At 43.2% G+C, this 15872-nt stretch overlaps 5 protein-coding genes across 5 annotated transcripts; 3 read left to right on the top strand and 2 right to left on the bottom strand.

Moving 5' to 3' along the window:
• Positions 1–396: 396 nt before the first annotated feature.
• On the top strand, positions 397–6842 carry EAF02_004943 (uncharacterized protein; the record flags this gene model as incomplete). The annotated part of the gene is made up of 13 exons (XM_038900991.1): positions 397–456; positions 607–783; positions 842–910; positions 1232–1762; positions 1820–1976; positions 2185–2666; positions 2717–2759; positions 2821–3009; positions 3063–3420; positions 3471–3833; positions 3887–4229; positions 4521–5652; positions 5743–6842. 13 exons carry the CDS (start codon positions 397–399, stop codon positions 6840–6842), a joined length of 5004 nt encoding a protein of 1667 aa, XP_038759503.1.
• Positions 6843–7713: 871 nt separating this feature from the next.
• On the bottom strand, positions 7714–9386 carry EAF02_004942 (uncharacterized protein; the record flags this gene model as incomplete). The annotated part of the gene is made up of 2 exons (XM_038900990.1): positions 7714–8386; positions 8434–9386. The coding sequence occupies 2 exons, from the start codon at positions 9384–9386 to the stop codon at positions 7714–7716; spliced, it is 1626 nt and encodes a 541-aa protein (XP_038759502.1).
• Positions 9387–9643: 257 nt separating this feature from the next.
• Positions 9644–10426, top strand: EAF02_004941 (uncharacterized protein; the record flags this gene model as incomplete). The annotated part of the gene is made up of 1 exon (XM_038900989.1): positions 9644–10426. One exon carries the CDS (start codon positions 9644–9646, stop codon positions 10424–10426), a length of 783 nt encoding a protein of 260 aa, XP_038759501.1.
• Positions 10427–10627: 201 nt separating this feature from the next.
• EAF02_004940 (uncharacterized protein) lies at positions 10628–11434 on the bottom strand (the record flags this gene model as incomplete). Its single annotated transcript, XM_038900988.1, has 2 exons — positions 10628–11263; positions 11324–11434. The coding sequence occupies 2 exons, from the start codon at positions 11432–11434 to the stop codon at positions 10628–10630; spliced, it is 747 nt and encodes a 248-aa protein (XP_038759500.1).
• Positions 11435–12174: 740 nt separating this feature from the next.
• Positions 12175–13781, top strand: EAF02_004939 (uncharacterized protein; the record flags this gene model as incomplete). The annotated part of the gene is made up of 5 exons (XM_038900987.1): positions 12175–12249; positions 12303–12374; positions 12428–12913; positions 13116–13632; positions 13685–13781. The coding sequence occupies 5 exons, from the start codon at positions 12175–12177 to the stop codon at positions 13720–13722; spliced, it is 1188 nt and encodes a 395-aa protein (XP_038759499.1). The 3' UTR covers positions 13723–13781.
• Between the last annotated feature and the right edge of the window lie 2091 nt (positions 13782–15872).

The following is a 15872-nucleotide window of genomic DNA, read 5'->3' as shown; positions in this document are numbered from 1 at the left end:
CACAAAACACTCCTTTCTTCAACAGCGTTCAATGAAAGTACTTTATGTTTGATAATCGTCGCATCATTGCTTGTTTCAATATTTACGTTTTCAATGATTCAAGCATGGTTGGATCGAAGAAAGGTTAATTCCTTCCTGGGTTCTCAGAATACTCACAAAGGAGGAGAGCCTCGCGCGCGCTACATCTTATCATATATATCTAGCAGAACCACATCGTTCCTTCCACAAACATATTTCACTCATCACTTTCTAAATATGCCCAACTTGTCCTAGAATCTCTCATTGTATAATGTCGCAATTGGTACATTTTTTGTTCTCACCCGCATGCAAACCACATCTTCAACAACTGATTCGTCATTATCTCGATAGATTTCGCTTCGTACTTCGCGTTACTTGATGGATTCAGATCCATCAAGCTTCATGGAGACAATGTTGACTCCCGCTGCTTCACCAAACGTAAGTCCGGCAGTTGACTACCCCCCGCGACATGGAAGAAGACTGGCTACGTCCAGATGTTCAGACATTCTTGGAGTAGTGCGGCTCATCAAATCCAGCGGAAAACATAGCTTGAAAAATATTGATGAAGCTCAGCTAATCTCCTCGTAGCTTTGGTTTGCCCTGAAGATCCTACGATATGCTTATCCGACTCTCGTCTTTTTCTATTTTTTCATCGCCCTTGGTATTACTGTATGCTACATGCAAGCAGAGAAATCTCAAGTCCAGGATCAATATGTTCGTCGTGGGTTGATATTATGCTTCATTGGAAGTCTGACTGGAACATATGTATGTCAATCATACTATGGTGCATAATATTGTCCTTCTAACATGTTTGTGATGATAGGCTGTCGAGATAATTGTCGCAATTATCAAGTCATCAGTGGAAAACTGGAATCCAGGACAAGACCGAGTTGTGAGTGGAAAATTTCTTTCATTAGGGAGCATCAACCTGCAATGCGGGAAACCAAACCCTCAAAATTGGCATACCGAGATTATGTCTGAAGAAGTAATTGATTGTCAAGCATCAATTGGGATATTGATGATCATCATAGTCTGTATGATCATTTGGTTTTTGATTCACACTGAAGATTGAAAAGTGCTCTGAAGTATATAGGTATTTGGGAGACATTTGACTTGAGCGTACGATTCATTTTGTACATCGTGTGGTTTCACTCTTTTCTGATTTTCCATGTCATTATCTTGATCAGATTCATTTTGCTTACTGACAATCTAGGTTTACCTCATCTCATCGACTTTGGTCTTTCTGGTTCAAATAATTGCACTCGGAGACACAAAATCTCCTACGTGGTATCCATACTATGGAACTTGGTGCATAGGTCTTTGTGTAGAACTCTGCCTAATCATCTTACCAAATGTGTTTTCTCCGCCGCCCAACTCGGCCTTCGATTACATACTCATTTCTATACAAGCTATAAGAATCTTCAATCTCATCGCATTACCTATTATCTACTTATATATTCGCGACTCAGATAAAGCTCCCGAAACCATTGATACAGAACGTCAATCACTATTAAAGAAGCCATCGGATCCATCCAGCTCCGAAAGCTCCACTCTGAATGGTAATGGATATGGTACAACGGGTGAGCCGACAACTCAAGATAATGAAGATGCAGAAGATGAGTCGGATACAGCGAGTGTAGCTTCGGAAGACTCTTATTTGAAAGATCAGCGCAAATCAAAAGAGGCTATCGCAAAAAGACTTAAGGAAGACGGCAACTGGTGGACTTACCTCAAAGGATTTTCTGTGAGAGCCCAGCGTTCGACTATGATTCGAACATATAGACTAATCATCAATTTCTAGATGTTCATTCCCTTTGTTTGGCCAGTACATCACAAAATGCTCCAGTTAAGGGCTGTTCTTGTTGCAATCACTTTACTGGCAAGCAATGCTTTGAATCTTCTCGTTCCAATTCAGTTTGGTATAATGGTCCAAAGCCTAATCAATTATACTGGGGGCGGTAAGTGATCCTCTAGTGGCCATCAACGGAGATTCCAATAGTCCAGACTAGCAGACTAGATTTGAGCTTTCGATTTTTGAAGGAATTTAACATATTCGACAATTCGAATATTGCAATTGACTTCAAATCAACACCCTGCCATTATCGAACTGCAGTCTGGACTATTGGAAACCCAGCTCGTATGACTTTCTCTAACTTATTTATCTAGATCATAGCCATAATATTTGGACACCTGTACTTCTATACTCGCTCCTAAGGTACATAAATGGTGGTTCGTGTCTTACAGTAATAAGAACATGGCTCTGGAATCCCTTGGAACAGTACGCATACAAAACACTCAGTTTAGCCGCGCATAGCCATATAATGAACTTGTCTTCCGATTTCCACGATAGCAAATCATCCTCGGATCTCTTTCAGGTAGTGCACGGAGGTAGATCAGTGGCAGATTTGATGGAGATGATCTGCTTTCAGGTAGTCCCGATGATCATCGATTTAGTCATCGCGTTCATTTATTTCGGTGCCTTTGGACCTTATATGTTCCTTGTATTGGTTGTCACATTTGTATCTTACATGTACGCTACTGTAAAACTGATCTCCATGAGAACAAATCAACGCCGGGACTACATAACATTTGCCAGAAAGGAATGGACAACGGGACAAGAGTCACTGGATGGTTGGACGACTGCTAACGTCAGTATCTATATGGCTATCATTATATACAGACACTAACGAAGTACTAGCTTTTTAATATGGTACCCTACGAGAACGAACGCTACTCTGGAGGTAAATTTACCCGCGTACACGACTTTCAAGATTGATTGGTTACTTGACTAACTTGTTGTAGTCATCAAAGAACACATTGACTCCAAATGGGCCTATGAATGGTTCTGGTACATTGCCTCCATGGCAAAGAGCCTGATTATGTGCTTTGGACTGACAGGTGTACTCTGTCTTGGTGCTTATTCGGTAGTCTATGAGGGTCAAACCGTTGGAAATTTCACTACCTTGCTTATGTTCTGGGGTCAGATACAAGGTATGACTTTGTCGAGGTCCTGAGTATGTGCAAGGATACTAACCCTAACTCAGAACCACTATCATTCCTTGCTTCCGCATATAGAACTATCTCTAGTTCTTTGATAGATGCCGAGCGCCTTCTTGAACTACTCAAGACAGAGCCCTCGATTAAAGAAGCACCGAATGCCAAAGACTTAGAGATTAGTAAATGCGAGATTGAGTTCAGCGACGTATGTTTTTCCTATGATGAGCGAAAGCCGATCTTGAAGAATGTTAGTTTCTTTGCTCCGGGTGGAAAGACGATTGCTTTTGTTGGTGAGACTGGCGGAGGTAAATCAACAATGTTAAAATTGATGGATCGTTTCTACGACGTTAAATCAGGAAGTATCAAGATTGATGGTCAAGATATTCGAGACATCACAATGCACAGGTAAGAAGATGATTCGAATACTGAGTACCCTTGTTGACACAGAATCATAGTCTGCGCAGCCATGTTGGTGTTGTTCCACAGGATCCTACTCTTTTCAATGATACCGTCATGAATAACATTCGATATGCTCGTTTGGACGCAACAGACGAGGAAGTATATGAGGCTTGTAAAGCTGCCGCTGTTCATGACAAGATTATGAAATTTGCGGATGGCTACAATTCTAAAGTTGGTGATCGTGGCGTAAAACTTTCTGGTGGAGAGAAACAACGTGTTGCGATTGCTCGTGCCATTTTAAAACAACCAAAAATCATACTACTCGATGAAGCTACCAGCGCTGTTGACACAGAGACGGAACAAAAAATTCAGGAAGGATTCAACGCATTGTGCAAGGGTCGGACAACCTTTATTGTTGCGTGAGTTTTGTTCTATACGTAAAGCATATTTACTTCGTGCTAACTGTTTTTAGTCATCGGTTATCAACTGTGATGAATGCCGACCATATTGTTGTTGTCATGGATGGTCAAATAGTCGAACAAGGATCTCATGATAAGTTGTTTCACTCTAAGGGGCGATATGCAGACCTATGGGCAAAGCAAATCTTCGTCAAACCTTCTGACAGGAAATCGAGATCAAAGTCCAGATCAAAGAGCCCTGCAAAAAAGGATACAACTCTCGTGAATGATCTCACTACCGAGAACAAGACGGTCACCCTTGCGAAAGCAACAAAAGGGGTTAAAGATCACAACCACTCACAGGACGATGGAAAGGGGACTGGCAATGGCACAAGCTCCAGCGGCAAATCAAAAGATGTAAGTGATGGATCAAGCTAAACCTCAAAAGTTTTGAATATATAGAATCGCATACGGGAGGTCATGGGAAAATAGCGAGTTTGCTTAGGTGGCGTTTGAATTTGCACTAAAACATTTATTTAATATATATCCAATGCTACTATACATCACCGTGGTAAACCTTGATACCAACCACAGTGTGGTAGTATGGACATTGCACCTTTGTGAACTCTATGCACATCTAACAAAAATACTTATGTAATGCATATCGAACAGGCAGGATTTTGGGGTCGCTTTATCTAACATACTCAGGAATCGAAACGCAAAGCAGACGAGCTCAATCATGCGAGCCTACTCTCAAAGACAGATTCTTCGAAACTCAAAATTACTAATCTTAGTAAACCCAAGTTCCCCGCAAGTAACTCGGAGGTTCAAATTAAGCAGCAGCCTCTTGGGGGAATTCCTCGACCAACTCCTGTTCATCGGCCTGCTACCACCCCTCAACCAGCCACTGCCACTATTCGTTGTACTAATGCTAATCCTCCTGTTACCGCCTCTCGTTCTTCCAGTCCTCAGCGCAAATTCTTTACAGCCCAATCAATTGAACAAACATGTAAAGCCCATCCACCCGAGAGTCCACCTCGCCCACCAATCTTGAGCCAGCCAAGATCTCTCTTTTCTACTGGCAATTTGCCCGTCCCGATTCATGCAAAGAATGTGCTTGATCACCCGAATCCGTGGGGAGAGGAACATCCTTGTCGAACTCCTTCTTCTACACACTCGATGCTCTCTTCTCAGTCAGTTCTAACGAGTGCTGATTTGAAGCACGAGAAGGCCGATAACGGATGTAAGGCAGATAATGGTAAGTTTGATAATGGTAAGATCGAGGGATATGTACAGGATAAGGTGGAGAAACTGGACAAAGGTTTGCCAAAAGGACTGCCCAAAGGATTACCCAGAGGTGCAATGTTTGTTCAACTTCCAAAACATTCGACGAATGAGCCAGTTGAGGAAAGAAAACCTAGAGCTTCTGCCGCAGAAGCGCCTGTAAATATCACCACTGCCTCTGAGCTCACTCCATTACTCGTTTCGAAAGATTCGCCCATCTATACCAGTCCCAGTTTCTCTTCCCCCAAAGACATTATCAAAGCACAGAAGAAACAACTAGCAAAAGAAAGAAGAAAATCAGGTTCTTCTTCAAGAACTATCAGCGAGCCAGTTAATGTCACACCCCCAACTCCCATTCTCGAACCCTCTTCTGTCCAGTCAGTAACACCAGTCAAAGTACAAACTAAAGAGGCAGCCAAGGAACAGAGAAAAAGAGACAAGGAAGAGCGGAAAGCAGAATCATTGAGAAAGAAGGAAGACAGTATCAGAAGAAAGGCGGAAAAGAAATTGAAGAAACATGGTGTTAGTACTGTTGTTGCTGCTGGTGATGAAGATGGTATGTTCTTCTTCCCTTGATATCTGTTTTCTCTGTTTCCTGGAATCGTCGTATCTTGAGCTCTAGCTGATTGGATGGTGCGTGAAATAGAGATTGCCGGTTATGCTACTGCTACGACGGATTTTGCTACGAGTGAGATGAATAGTAGTAATACAGATGTTAAAGAGTCGGGAACAGTCAGGTTTGATGGTTTTACAGATGGAATTATGGATTCTTGCACAGATATGCCCAATTCTGTTCAGAGTGGGACGATAGATGATATAACAATTCCTACCGCAGCACAATTAGTCGCAGATGCTCAATTTCCTCAGAGAGACCGAAGAATTCACTCGAAAAGTGAACCAGGAGGCAACAGTGTTAGTCTTGAATTAGATGGTGCGGGTACTGGTTCACAGGATACAATTATCATTGTGAGGGAGGGAGATGGAGGAAGTGAATATGGCACGAATAGTCTGATTAGATATCCGTCGCTAAACAGAGATGCAGTTGCAATTGGAACCCCCAGACCGGGAGAAAGAAAAGGCATCTTGAAGAATTTCGCGCAGGAAAAAAGAAGAGCTAGTGCGCCGGCGAGAGAGGGGATGGGTTATGAGGGAAGAGAGGAGAGAGGCGGTCTGAAGAGGAGAGAAAGAATCCCGACTCCGATGGCGATGGTGGGCGGATTGATAGGACCGGGATTGGGGGGCTTGGGGGTCGGGGTACCGGTTATGCCGGAGAGGGAGAGGGAGAAGGAGAGGGGACCGCCGGTTTCGTTGGGGAGGAATATGCGTTTGAATTTGAATGGAGATGGAGATGGAGGTGGGGATGGGGATGTGGATGTGGGTGTGGAGGGGCAGGGACAGGAACAGACTGAGAATTTCGTGAGTGGAGGAAGGAGAATGTATATAGGAGGGGGATTGATGAGGGGAAAGAAGAGACAGTGGAGGATTAGAAGTCGCGCTGTAGAGTCTGCTTGGAAGGGAGAGGGAGAGAGTGGAAGCATGGGTGCAAATTTGAGGATGGGAATGGATGGAACGGGGAGTTTTGAGGGTGGTGGGAGGGTAAGAGAGGGAAGTGTGAGTTTGAGTGAGAGAGAGGGGGGTAGAGGGCAGAGGGGAAGTGAGGGTGGAGATGCAGATGCAGATGGAGAGGCACAAGGAAGGGGGAAGGGAAAGGGAAAAGGGGGTGTAAGGTTTGCTGATGATGTTTAGGTAGAAGTTATGTGGGATGCGTATAACGAGGTTCTTTTTGATGGGATTGGGTTGTGCAATTGCTTTTTTATACTTTTATATTGATTCACGTATCAGTACTGGCGTTTGAGCATATTTTAAAGATAGCTTTACCTAGCCATATCTTGTTAGTTGTATCATAGCTTTATTTATTAGATAAACTAATTAGTATCAGAAATCTGACTGACAGCTTCACACTGCGAGGTATCGAGGAGAAAAGCACAAAGAACAATGTATGATAATAAATATCTCTAGCTTTTAATTTGCCATTCCATTCATTCCGATATACATTCGATTTGATCGTTAATTTTACAGTATATGAACAAATTTCCTTCCTCCCTAAGTGAGTGAGGGGTTTTCTCTCCAGGAATCTTCTATCAAGCTTCCTTCCTTCCTCCCTCTTTCTTTCTCCTCCTTTCTCCCTTCACTATCCATTGAAAATCGTAAGAGTGGCGTTAAAAGGCATCGTCGAAGCTTAGTTCAGACGAGACGAACAAATAGATAAGTTTTTTGATTTCATTAGTACACACGCTTTGACAAGAATCTTGTCAATTGGTGAAATGTAAGTCCCTCGCTTCCTGGAACTCCTTTTGATCTGGGGGGTGGTTTTTGGTTGTGTATTGTAATGTGATGTAGCGTGAGATGATGTACAAGAGGGGGAGTTGTGAAGTTATATGATCGATGGGTTGAAATAAGGACCCAGATAGATATGAAGGGATGACTTGCTTTTATGATGAAGGAAGACTGGAAGCGCTATGCTACAAGATAGTGATGAAATAGACGAGGGAGGATATAAGCTTTTGTGAGCCTGACGCCGTGACAGAAAGTAAAGTAGGAGATAAAGAGGAGATTCTCATATGTAATCTCTTCCGCTCTTCTGCAACTCAATGAGTCTCCAACCTCTCGTCTCTGGATTATTGACATCTTCCGCCACTCTTGTAACACCGATCGCATAGGTGACCAATTGTACCTTGTCTTCCATACCGGCAGCTAATTGATTTGTCTTTGCGTTTCTATATACGTGGACTTCTTGGGTTCTGCAAGTAATAATGAAGACTGGAATATCATTATCCAACATTCTCGCCGACAGGACTTCAACATGTCGGATATCGAGGATGCGACCATCAGATTTGAGACCAGCAGTTGTGTATTGTTTTGAAAGAGCATCGTAAACGGAGAATTGGGCTGCGGAAAGCCAGAGTTTGAGGGTTTCGGTGTCGCCTTTTACATAGGCATCGAGAACTTCTGGGAGAATGTATTCGCGCATTTCGCGGAGGAAAGGTTCCATTTGGAAGGAGGGGTCCATTTCGCGGAATTTCTTAATTACTTGGGCGGTTTCGTTCTCGGCGAAGAACCCAACAACTCGATCAGATATGCTGCGGGCAGTTGAGATCAAGGGATTTTCGGATTCGTTATAGACGGTTTTCATGGAGAATAAAGATTGCATGACACGATTTGAGTCGCGGAAATCTCTCCAAGCCTCTTTGTATGCTGAGTCTTTGTGCAGGGTGACATTTGTTCCAGCGCTGCAATTGTTAGATGTGGAAATTGATGTGGTGAAGGTATCACTTACTTTGGATCTTCTATTGGGACCTCCTTGATTTTGCCGGCGGTACCCTCTTGCAATTCCCGCAACTCTCTTGCTTTCCGCCTCTCTTCTTTCTCAACCCATCCTCCATACCTCGAACTACTTCCATCATCAATCACGTTCTTAACATTCTTATATGCCTCCGTTTGTCGGATTGGTTGTGTCGCCTTGTCAAGTACATTGGCTGTAGCATTAACAGTAGTTCTCACACCCTTCACAACTGGAGTTTCCCAAGTCCAAGCAGCTCCCTTACCAACGGCGCCTGCGGTAGTCTTTAGAACTTTGCCTGTTGTCGAGGTTACTGCTCCAGTGGTAGTTTCGAAAGCTTGTCTGGCACGCTTGACATTTTCGTTCTCTGTAAATTGATGGGCACCTTCGGCCAATTGCTTGGTAGATTCATTCCATTCTTTTGATGCCTTGAATTCGGTTTGCAGGGTTTCGGTGAAGACTTGCCATGGAGTTTTGTCTCCGTGGGGTGGTGGGGGTGGAGGGGCCTCTTTGGATCCTTCTTTTTTGCCTTCACTGCCCTCTCCTTCTTCCTTGGTCTTATCCTCTCCGGAAGTAGATTCTGAGTCTTTAGCAGATTCCTTTTTGCTAGGCTCTTCTTCTGTAGCTTCTTCCTTCGCTGCTGGGTCTGCTGGATCTACTGGTTTTGCCTTCTTGTCTTTGCCTAGTCTCGAGCTTTCATGGAAATGCCGCGAAGATACTAGGCATACTACAGATCTAATTTCTTCTAGAAGGAATCGTGATCGCAAAGGCGCAGGATATGAAAGAGTCGCAGGTCTCGAAGATCCCGCTGTAGAAAATTGTAAACTTCGACTTTGTTGAACGATCTGGCGACGAAGGGTGGAGCCATTGGATGAAGGTCTCGCGATTGAAGACAGATGAATCTGTTTGCTTGTGGGCGTCCTAGTCGCCGCTGTTCGTAGCCCGTTCATATTGACCGAGAAGGAGAGAATAAATTATTAAAAAGCTACTTCAAAAGATACAAGACTTGAAATAAATTTGGTTTCGCAAGGTTATCATTGAATGGCGGCGATTTGAACATTTTCTCCGATCGACAAAATTTCAAGGCTGCAAGGGTTAGTGAGCGAAGCGGAACAACCCAGTCCGAATTCAACTTTCGACTAGATTTTGATATCAAAGCCACCAAGACTGCAATATTGGATCTCCGGATTTCGATATTCATTCAATCATGAGTCGGACTCTTTCACGGCGAGTTCTGGCTCAATCGCCTTTCGCCTCCATTTCCGAATCTGCGAATATCACTCAGACCTTACCCCTCCGATGTTTGCGACCTTTTTCGAGTACACCAAATCAGAAAGCTGAGGGCAACAACAAGCCTCTTCCCGACTATGTACCTCACAATCACTCAACCCTGAAGACTGGTGGAACTGCCGGTCTCCTGGCTAGAGCTAAGGCTGCTAGATCCACTTCGCTGAATCCAAAGGCTACCAGATCCGCAGCAGCAGGAGGAAACTTAGGCATAACAAGTGTTTTTAAAGACATGATGATGCTAAACCAGCAAGATCGAAAACGACCGGGCTTACTGGATACAACAATTCCTTCGGATGGAAATTTGATTGGGGAACGAATCGTTGAGGAAGAACCGCATCACTTTCACGTTTATGCTACAAGACATAATACCCATATCACGCTCACAAGACCAAACCGGGAACCCATCATTTCATTATCGTGTGGAAACATTGGATTCAGACATTCGGGGAGGAAACACTATGATTCGGCTTTCCAATTGGCTTCACTGGTGATGACGCAGATTCATGAGAGGGCTATTGGTCGTGATATCCACAAGTTGGAGTTGGTTCTGAGAGGATTTGGTGCGGGGAGAGAGGCTGTTACAAAGGCTCTTTTGGGCACAGAAGGTAGATGGTTGAGAGGAAAGGTCGTCAAAGTTACGGATGCTACAAGATTGAAGTTTGGTGGTACAAGAAGTAAGAAACCAAGAAGATTGGGTTAAAAGGGGAATTATGGTGGTAAAAAGACCGCTGTGCATAATTGCAATATGATGTGTAAATCTGTACAATAGAAGAATCATGGCATCATGAAATGGTATCATAAAATGAACCCTTGGCGCCGGTCCTTCGTATCCTTCCTTGTCCTTTGCCGAAAACGCCTGAAAAAGCCTGTACCCATATATCCTTCCACCCCAAATTCAAATCTATCTCCTGGCCGTAGGTGCCCTCTCTGAAAGGGGAACTACTCTGCCTGATGTGTCTCTAACATCTTTTCCCTTTCCTTTTCTGGCCTGAAAGTCCACATCACAACTCCATTCTGTCTCATCATCGCCTAAATCTGGTCGCCCATCATCCATGCTATGTCTTGCGCTGCTCAACAGAGCCTGCTCATCATGATATTCATCAACAAGCTCCCCATCTGCAGTTTCGTAGTCTGGAGGTGTGATCCATTGTTTGGGAACCATGCACGGTAATGCGACTCCAATACTGGCAGCTCTATTCAACCATGGTGGCCCAGACTGACCAGTAAGTCTTTCGCACATATATGCTGTGAAGTGGTTGCAATTTCTTGTAAGGAGATTATACGATGTTCCTTGGAAGATAGCTGAAGCCTCCTTGATAACGGCATCGATTTCAGCTTGAGGAGAGAATGTGAATCCTTGGACAATCTCGCATCTGAAAGTTCCTCCAGGCGGTTCTACTCTTGGGGTTTGCCAATACACTCCCGTGTTTCCCTTTTTATCGTGTCCTCCAAATGCGTATTCTCTGCCATTTATAACAATTCCACTATGAAGTAAGGACGTACCAAAACTCCAAAGAATTGACGAAAGTTTGCCTGCCTGATCGCGAAATCCGTGTCAGCAATTATCAAACTAAGAAGTTGTTCCATGGACACTTACAGGAAGGAGATCGTAAACATTGATGACTATTTCAGTCTTGTGAAGGGAAAGTGTCGATCTTTGACTGGAAGAAGAAATTCTCGAGCTCTTCTTACTTGAAGAAGAAGACATAGTTGTCCAGGTTGAAGAAGATGAATAGAATTAAGAACTTGATGGTTGGAGAAGTCAAGACCCAAGAAATGGTATATTCCAAAGATGAATTGCCTTGGCTTTGTACAACAATGAATGAATGTACTTTGTTCTGTATCCCCTATTTGCTTACTTGTCTTGAACATGAATCAGAATCAGATTCAGATCCAAATTATGGCATTCATTATCGAGATTAAGTTGAAGGTTTACCTGACTGTCAGGGTGACACTTGTATCTACAAGGTATATCATCATAGGTCTAGCCATCCGTTCGCGTAACGATTAGACGGGATCCACTTTTGCTGTCAATAGCCAATCAAGAGCACTGCTTAGCTAAGTCGCCCCATTATCGACGGCGAAAATTGATTCCGATCAATCGATGTGATCACATGATCTCAATAATCCTCACCCCTCATTTATTGGGTAATTTTCCAGCGCGCGCACACACAAGAAACTTCAAACGAAAGATTTTTTGAGTAATTCAATTCGTCCCTTCACCTCCGTACAAATTTCTATTTTCGCGGTCCGCACAAGGCTGGCTGCATTCATCCCACCATCACGACGTCTCTCTTACCTCTTCAACGTATCTCTCTTTCTTATCAACCCACTTTGTTCACCACAGCAGCAAGTTCTGCTTTTATAAACAAATACAACAAGAGCTTACTTAACTGTACGGTTCTATTCGTAAATCAAAAGAGGTCTTACGCAAAAAAGAAGAGCAGAATGCCTCCAAAGAAAGTCGTCGAGGAGAAGAAGGCGTTACTGGGTAGACCTGGTAACAACTTGAAGAGTGGAATTGTATTTCTCTCTTCATTCTAGTTGTCTAAGACATGAACTGATTTTAAAAATAGGTCGGTCTTGCAAATGTCGGCAAGTCAACACTCTTTCAAGCTATTACCAAGTGCTCCCTTGGTAACCCCGCAGTAAGTTTCAGAGCCCCGAGTCGATCATATGTATCAACGTTAACAACATCCAGAACTTTCCTTTCGCAACCATCGATCCTGAAGAATCTCGAGTTATTGTTCCTGATGACAGATACGACTGGCTTTGCGAAAAGTACAACCCTAAGTCCAGAGTGCCAGCACATCTTACAATTTACGACATCGCCGGTTTGACTCGAGGTGCATCTAAGGGTGAAGGTCTTGGAAATGCATTTTTGTCCCACATCCGTGCTGTCGATGCCATCTTTCAAGTTGTCCGTTGTTTCGACGATGCCGAGATTATTCACATCGAGGGAGATGTTGATCCTGTCCGCGATTTGACCATTATCAGTGATGAGCTCCGTATCAAGGATATCGAGTTTGTTGAGAAGGCACTCGAAGCTCAGAAGAAATTGACTAGAAGAGGTGGTCAATCACTCGAGATGAAGAAGCTCAGAGAGGAGGAAGCCACTATCGAAAAGGTTTTGGCTATGCTCAACGATGGAAAAGATGTTCGAAAGGGTAACTGGTCACCGAAAGAGGTATATGCTCGATTTTTTCTACATCTTCATAAATCCTTAAATGATGACAAAGGGCCATGAGGCCTGAATAATCCCAGCTCGTCGAGTACCTCGCATTAAATGCAGAGTGTATTCTGAGAGAAAAACCCTGTTCTGATACTTCGATACTCCATCACTATCTTGAATGATACATGAAACTATATACTTACTTCATTTCTTACAGATCGAGTGCATCAACCCTCTCTTCCTTTTGACTGCCAAGCCAGTCGTTTACCTTATCAACTTGAGCGAGAAGGACTACATCAGAAAGAAGAACAAGCATCTGGCAAAGGTTATGGAATGGATCAAGGAGCACGCAGCTGGTGATCCAATTATGCCAATCTCCATCTGCCTTGAGGAGAGATTAACCCAATTCGCGACTGAAGAAGAAGCCAAGGAGGAACTCAAGACCTTGGGTGTTGAATCTGCTTTACCTAAGATTATCACCGCCATGAGAAAGGTTTTGGACCTCGGAAGTTTCTTCACTACAGGTACAGATGAAGTCCGTCAATGGACTATCAGAAATGGTACCAAAGCACCACAAGCTGCAGGTGTCATTCATGGTGACTTCGAAAAGACTTTCATTCAAGCTATCGTATATAACTTTAACGTGCTCAAGGAATTCAATGGAGATGAAGCTGAGATCAAGGCTAAAGGAAAGGTTATGACTAAGGGCAAAGATTACGTTGTCGAAGACGGAGGTAAGAAGATTAGGTTCAATTCTGATTTTGAATCATTGCTGACTCTGTGTAGATATCTTATTGATCAAGGCCGGTGCCGCAAAGGGCTAGATATCCTATATCAAAATACCAATTCAATGAAGTTATGCCAGTTTTTCAGTCTTGCCTCCCTTATTGCCAGCATGTGAAATCATAAAGTTGTCTTTGGCTTCAAAAAAGGATTGTCATTATACTTTATTTGCCACCAGCCAATGACCTGGTAGTGTCACTCAGCATCATGAATCCGAATCGGAATTTCAGCCGCACCATCGTTGACAGACTACCTCCAAGAATTTTGCTGCACTAGCTCACTGCTATTCGTTTCAAAGTTTTGTCATCTCGCAAGTAGCGGTATGCTTGCAATGAATACAATGTGTGGCTCCGCTCGTAGCGTAGCTCGACCTTTAGAGCACTGTGACAGCTCATCCTTCCTAGATTGATTATCACTATTCTTCTTTCTTTTTTGATAGAGCGAAGTGACTCTTGCGCCAAACATATTGACGATTGGAGCATTATTTGGCCAACATCTTACAACCCTGAGGTTTGAGAGCTTTCATGAACCATCTTCTAGTTACTAGAGCTAAACTTAAAATAGGCTTCCGAGCTTCCGAGATAATTATCAGTTCCAAAAGGTCGGTTAGAGGTTTAACGTGCACCAGAAACAGTTCTTCGTGGAAGTCTGCAGTCCGGGTCTCTAACAAGACAATGAAACTTCGGAATGACAGCTCATCTTGTTGTCGCGGCCTGGTTCACGAATTTGTGTGGCAACCGACGGCTGTCATGGGAAGCCGAGAAAATTCGCTGGCCTAACTCGTCAATCACTGTAGATTATCACTCCATACACATATTGTATAATCTCAACTAACTCACTCTGAGCTGTACCCGATTGAATCAAAGCTGAGGACGCTGAGCGGTGTGTGATTACCAGATTTCGCAAACTTGAAACTTTGAAAAAGATTTTTGATTCACTTTTGAATGGAAGCGAGAAAAGCTAGACCTGAGTTGGGTTTAGCTCTTACCGAGCTAGCCCACCTAGTTACACGGCATGCTTAGTGTTATACGTGATCGTATTAGCCCGTGTGTATGCGATGAGCAGCATCTGATAAAGCTTGATATTCAGCTTGCGCAAAGTAACGTGCCACGGCTATTATACTCTAGCTTCCTGTCAATGACTTTTGATAATAGGGTCAGGGTTATCTGCATTTACTGTATTCCTTTGCTATAGGCCAATGAAAGATTCCAGGTCCCTGGAATAAGTCGATGGCGATCTGAAGCTACAGATGCACGATAAGTCCCTTCTTGCGACTGCTTTGATATGTGAAATTTCATGCGTCGATGTATTCCATCCGTGATTGGAGGGTACATAGTAATTCAAGTAATATTCATTTCTTGAGTTCGGGCTCATCCGATTTCAAGGGAGCTGAATATTACATCACTTTCATCCATCTCAGCCCAGTGTTTTCAATAGTTAGTCAATACTCCATCCAAATAACAAGCCATAGTTTATACTTTTGGATTGAATAAGGGTTATTGTATAATACATTAAATTCTTTAAAACACTTATACATAGCTATATATTCGAATTAGAAAGCTCAAGATTTATCACTCAAGGTATTACACATTTCCATATGAATCTTTAATTTGTTCGACTTGTCTGAACTCTTGAATTGTTAATTTGGTTTGTTGGGGACTTTGGTTATCAAAGATAGACTGTGTAGTTTTCAATGGCTTGCATTTGGTTGCTTAACTTTAAAAATCTAGTTCGCGCCGCAGTCCAAATTATTGGACAGTGGACACACTGTCTCGATCATCTCGTGCTGTCGGCTTACATTCATTGTTTGAATTGTCGTAAAGTGACCTACAATATATCTGCCGTTAAATTTTTGCGCCTTCCTCTAAGGTCCCGCGAAACTCAATTGAGATTCTAGAGTTACGAAAGTGGATCCCACTCCTCGTCTCGTCGATCATTGCGGGTTTTCCTTGTTCAGCTCTTCTTGACAACACCTTAAGCTGCTGATCGGTTCCGTCAGTCACCTTCGCCTTAAACATTTCATGCGAACCCTAAAGTCAATCTCTAGAGTCTTTCATCAAGAAGAAGTAGGTCTGAACTTACGCAAAATCCATAATTCGATAGACAAAGCTGCAGGGGGGCTTTATACGCGAGAGTAGTATCAACAATTTTCTCTTGATCAACACGAGTACTTCCTACTAAGTTTCATGCC

The sequence above is a fragment of the Botrytis sinoallii genome (genome assembly GCF_014898435.1).
Source record: "Botrytis sinoallii strain Bc 23 chromosome Unknown BSIN_007, whole genome shotgun sequence".
Taxonomy (NCBI): domain Eukaryota; kingdom Fungi; phylum Ascomycota; class Leotiomycetes; order Helotiales; family Sclerotiniaceae; genus Botrytis; species Botrytis sinoallii.
Note: the sequence above shows the minus strand (reverse complement) of the source record. Positions and strands in the feature narration are given on the sequence as shown.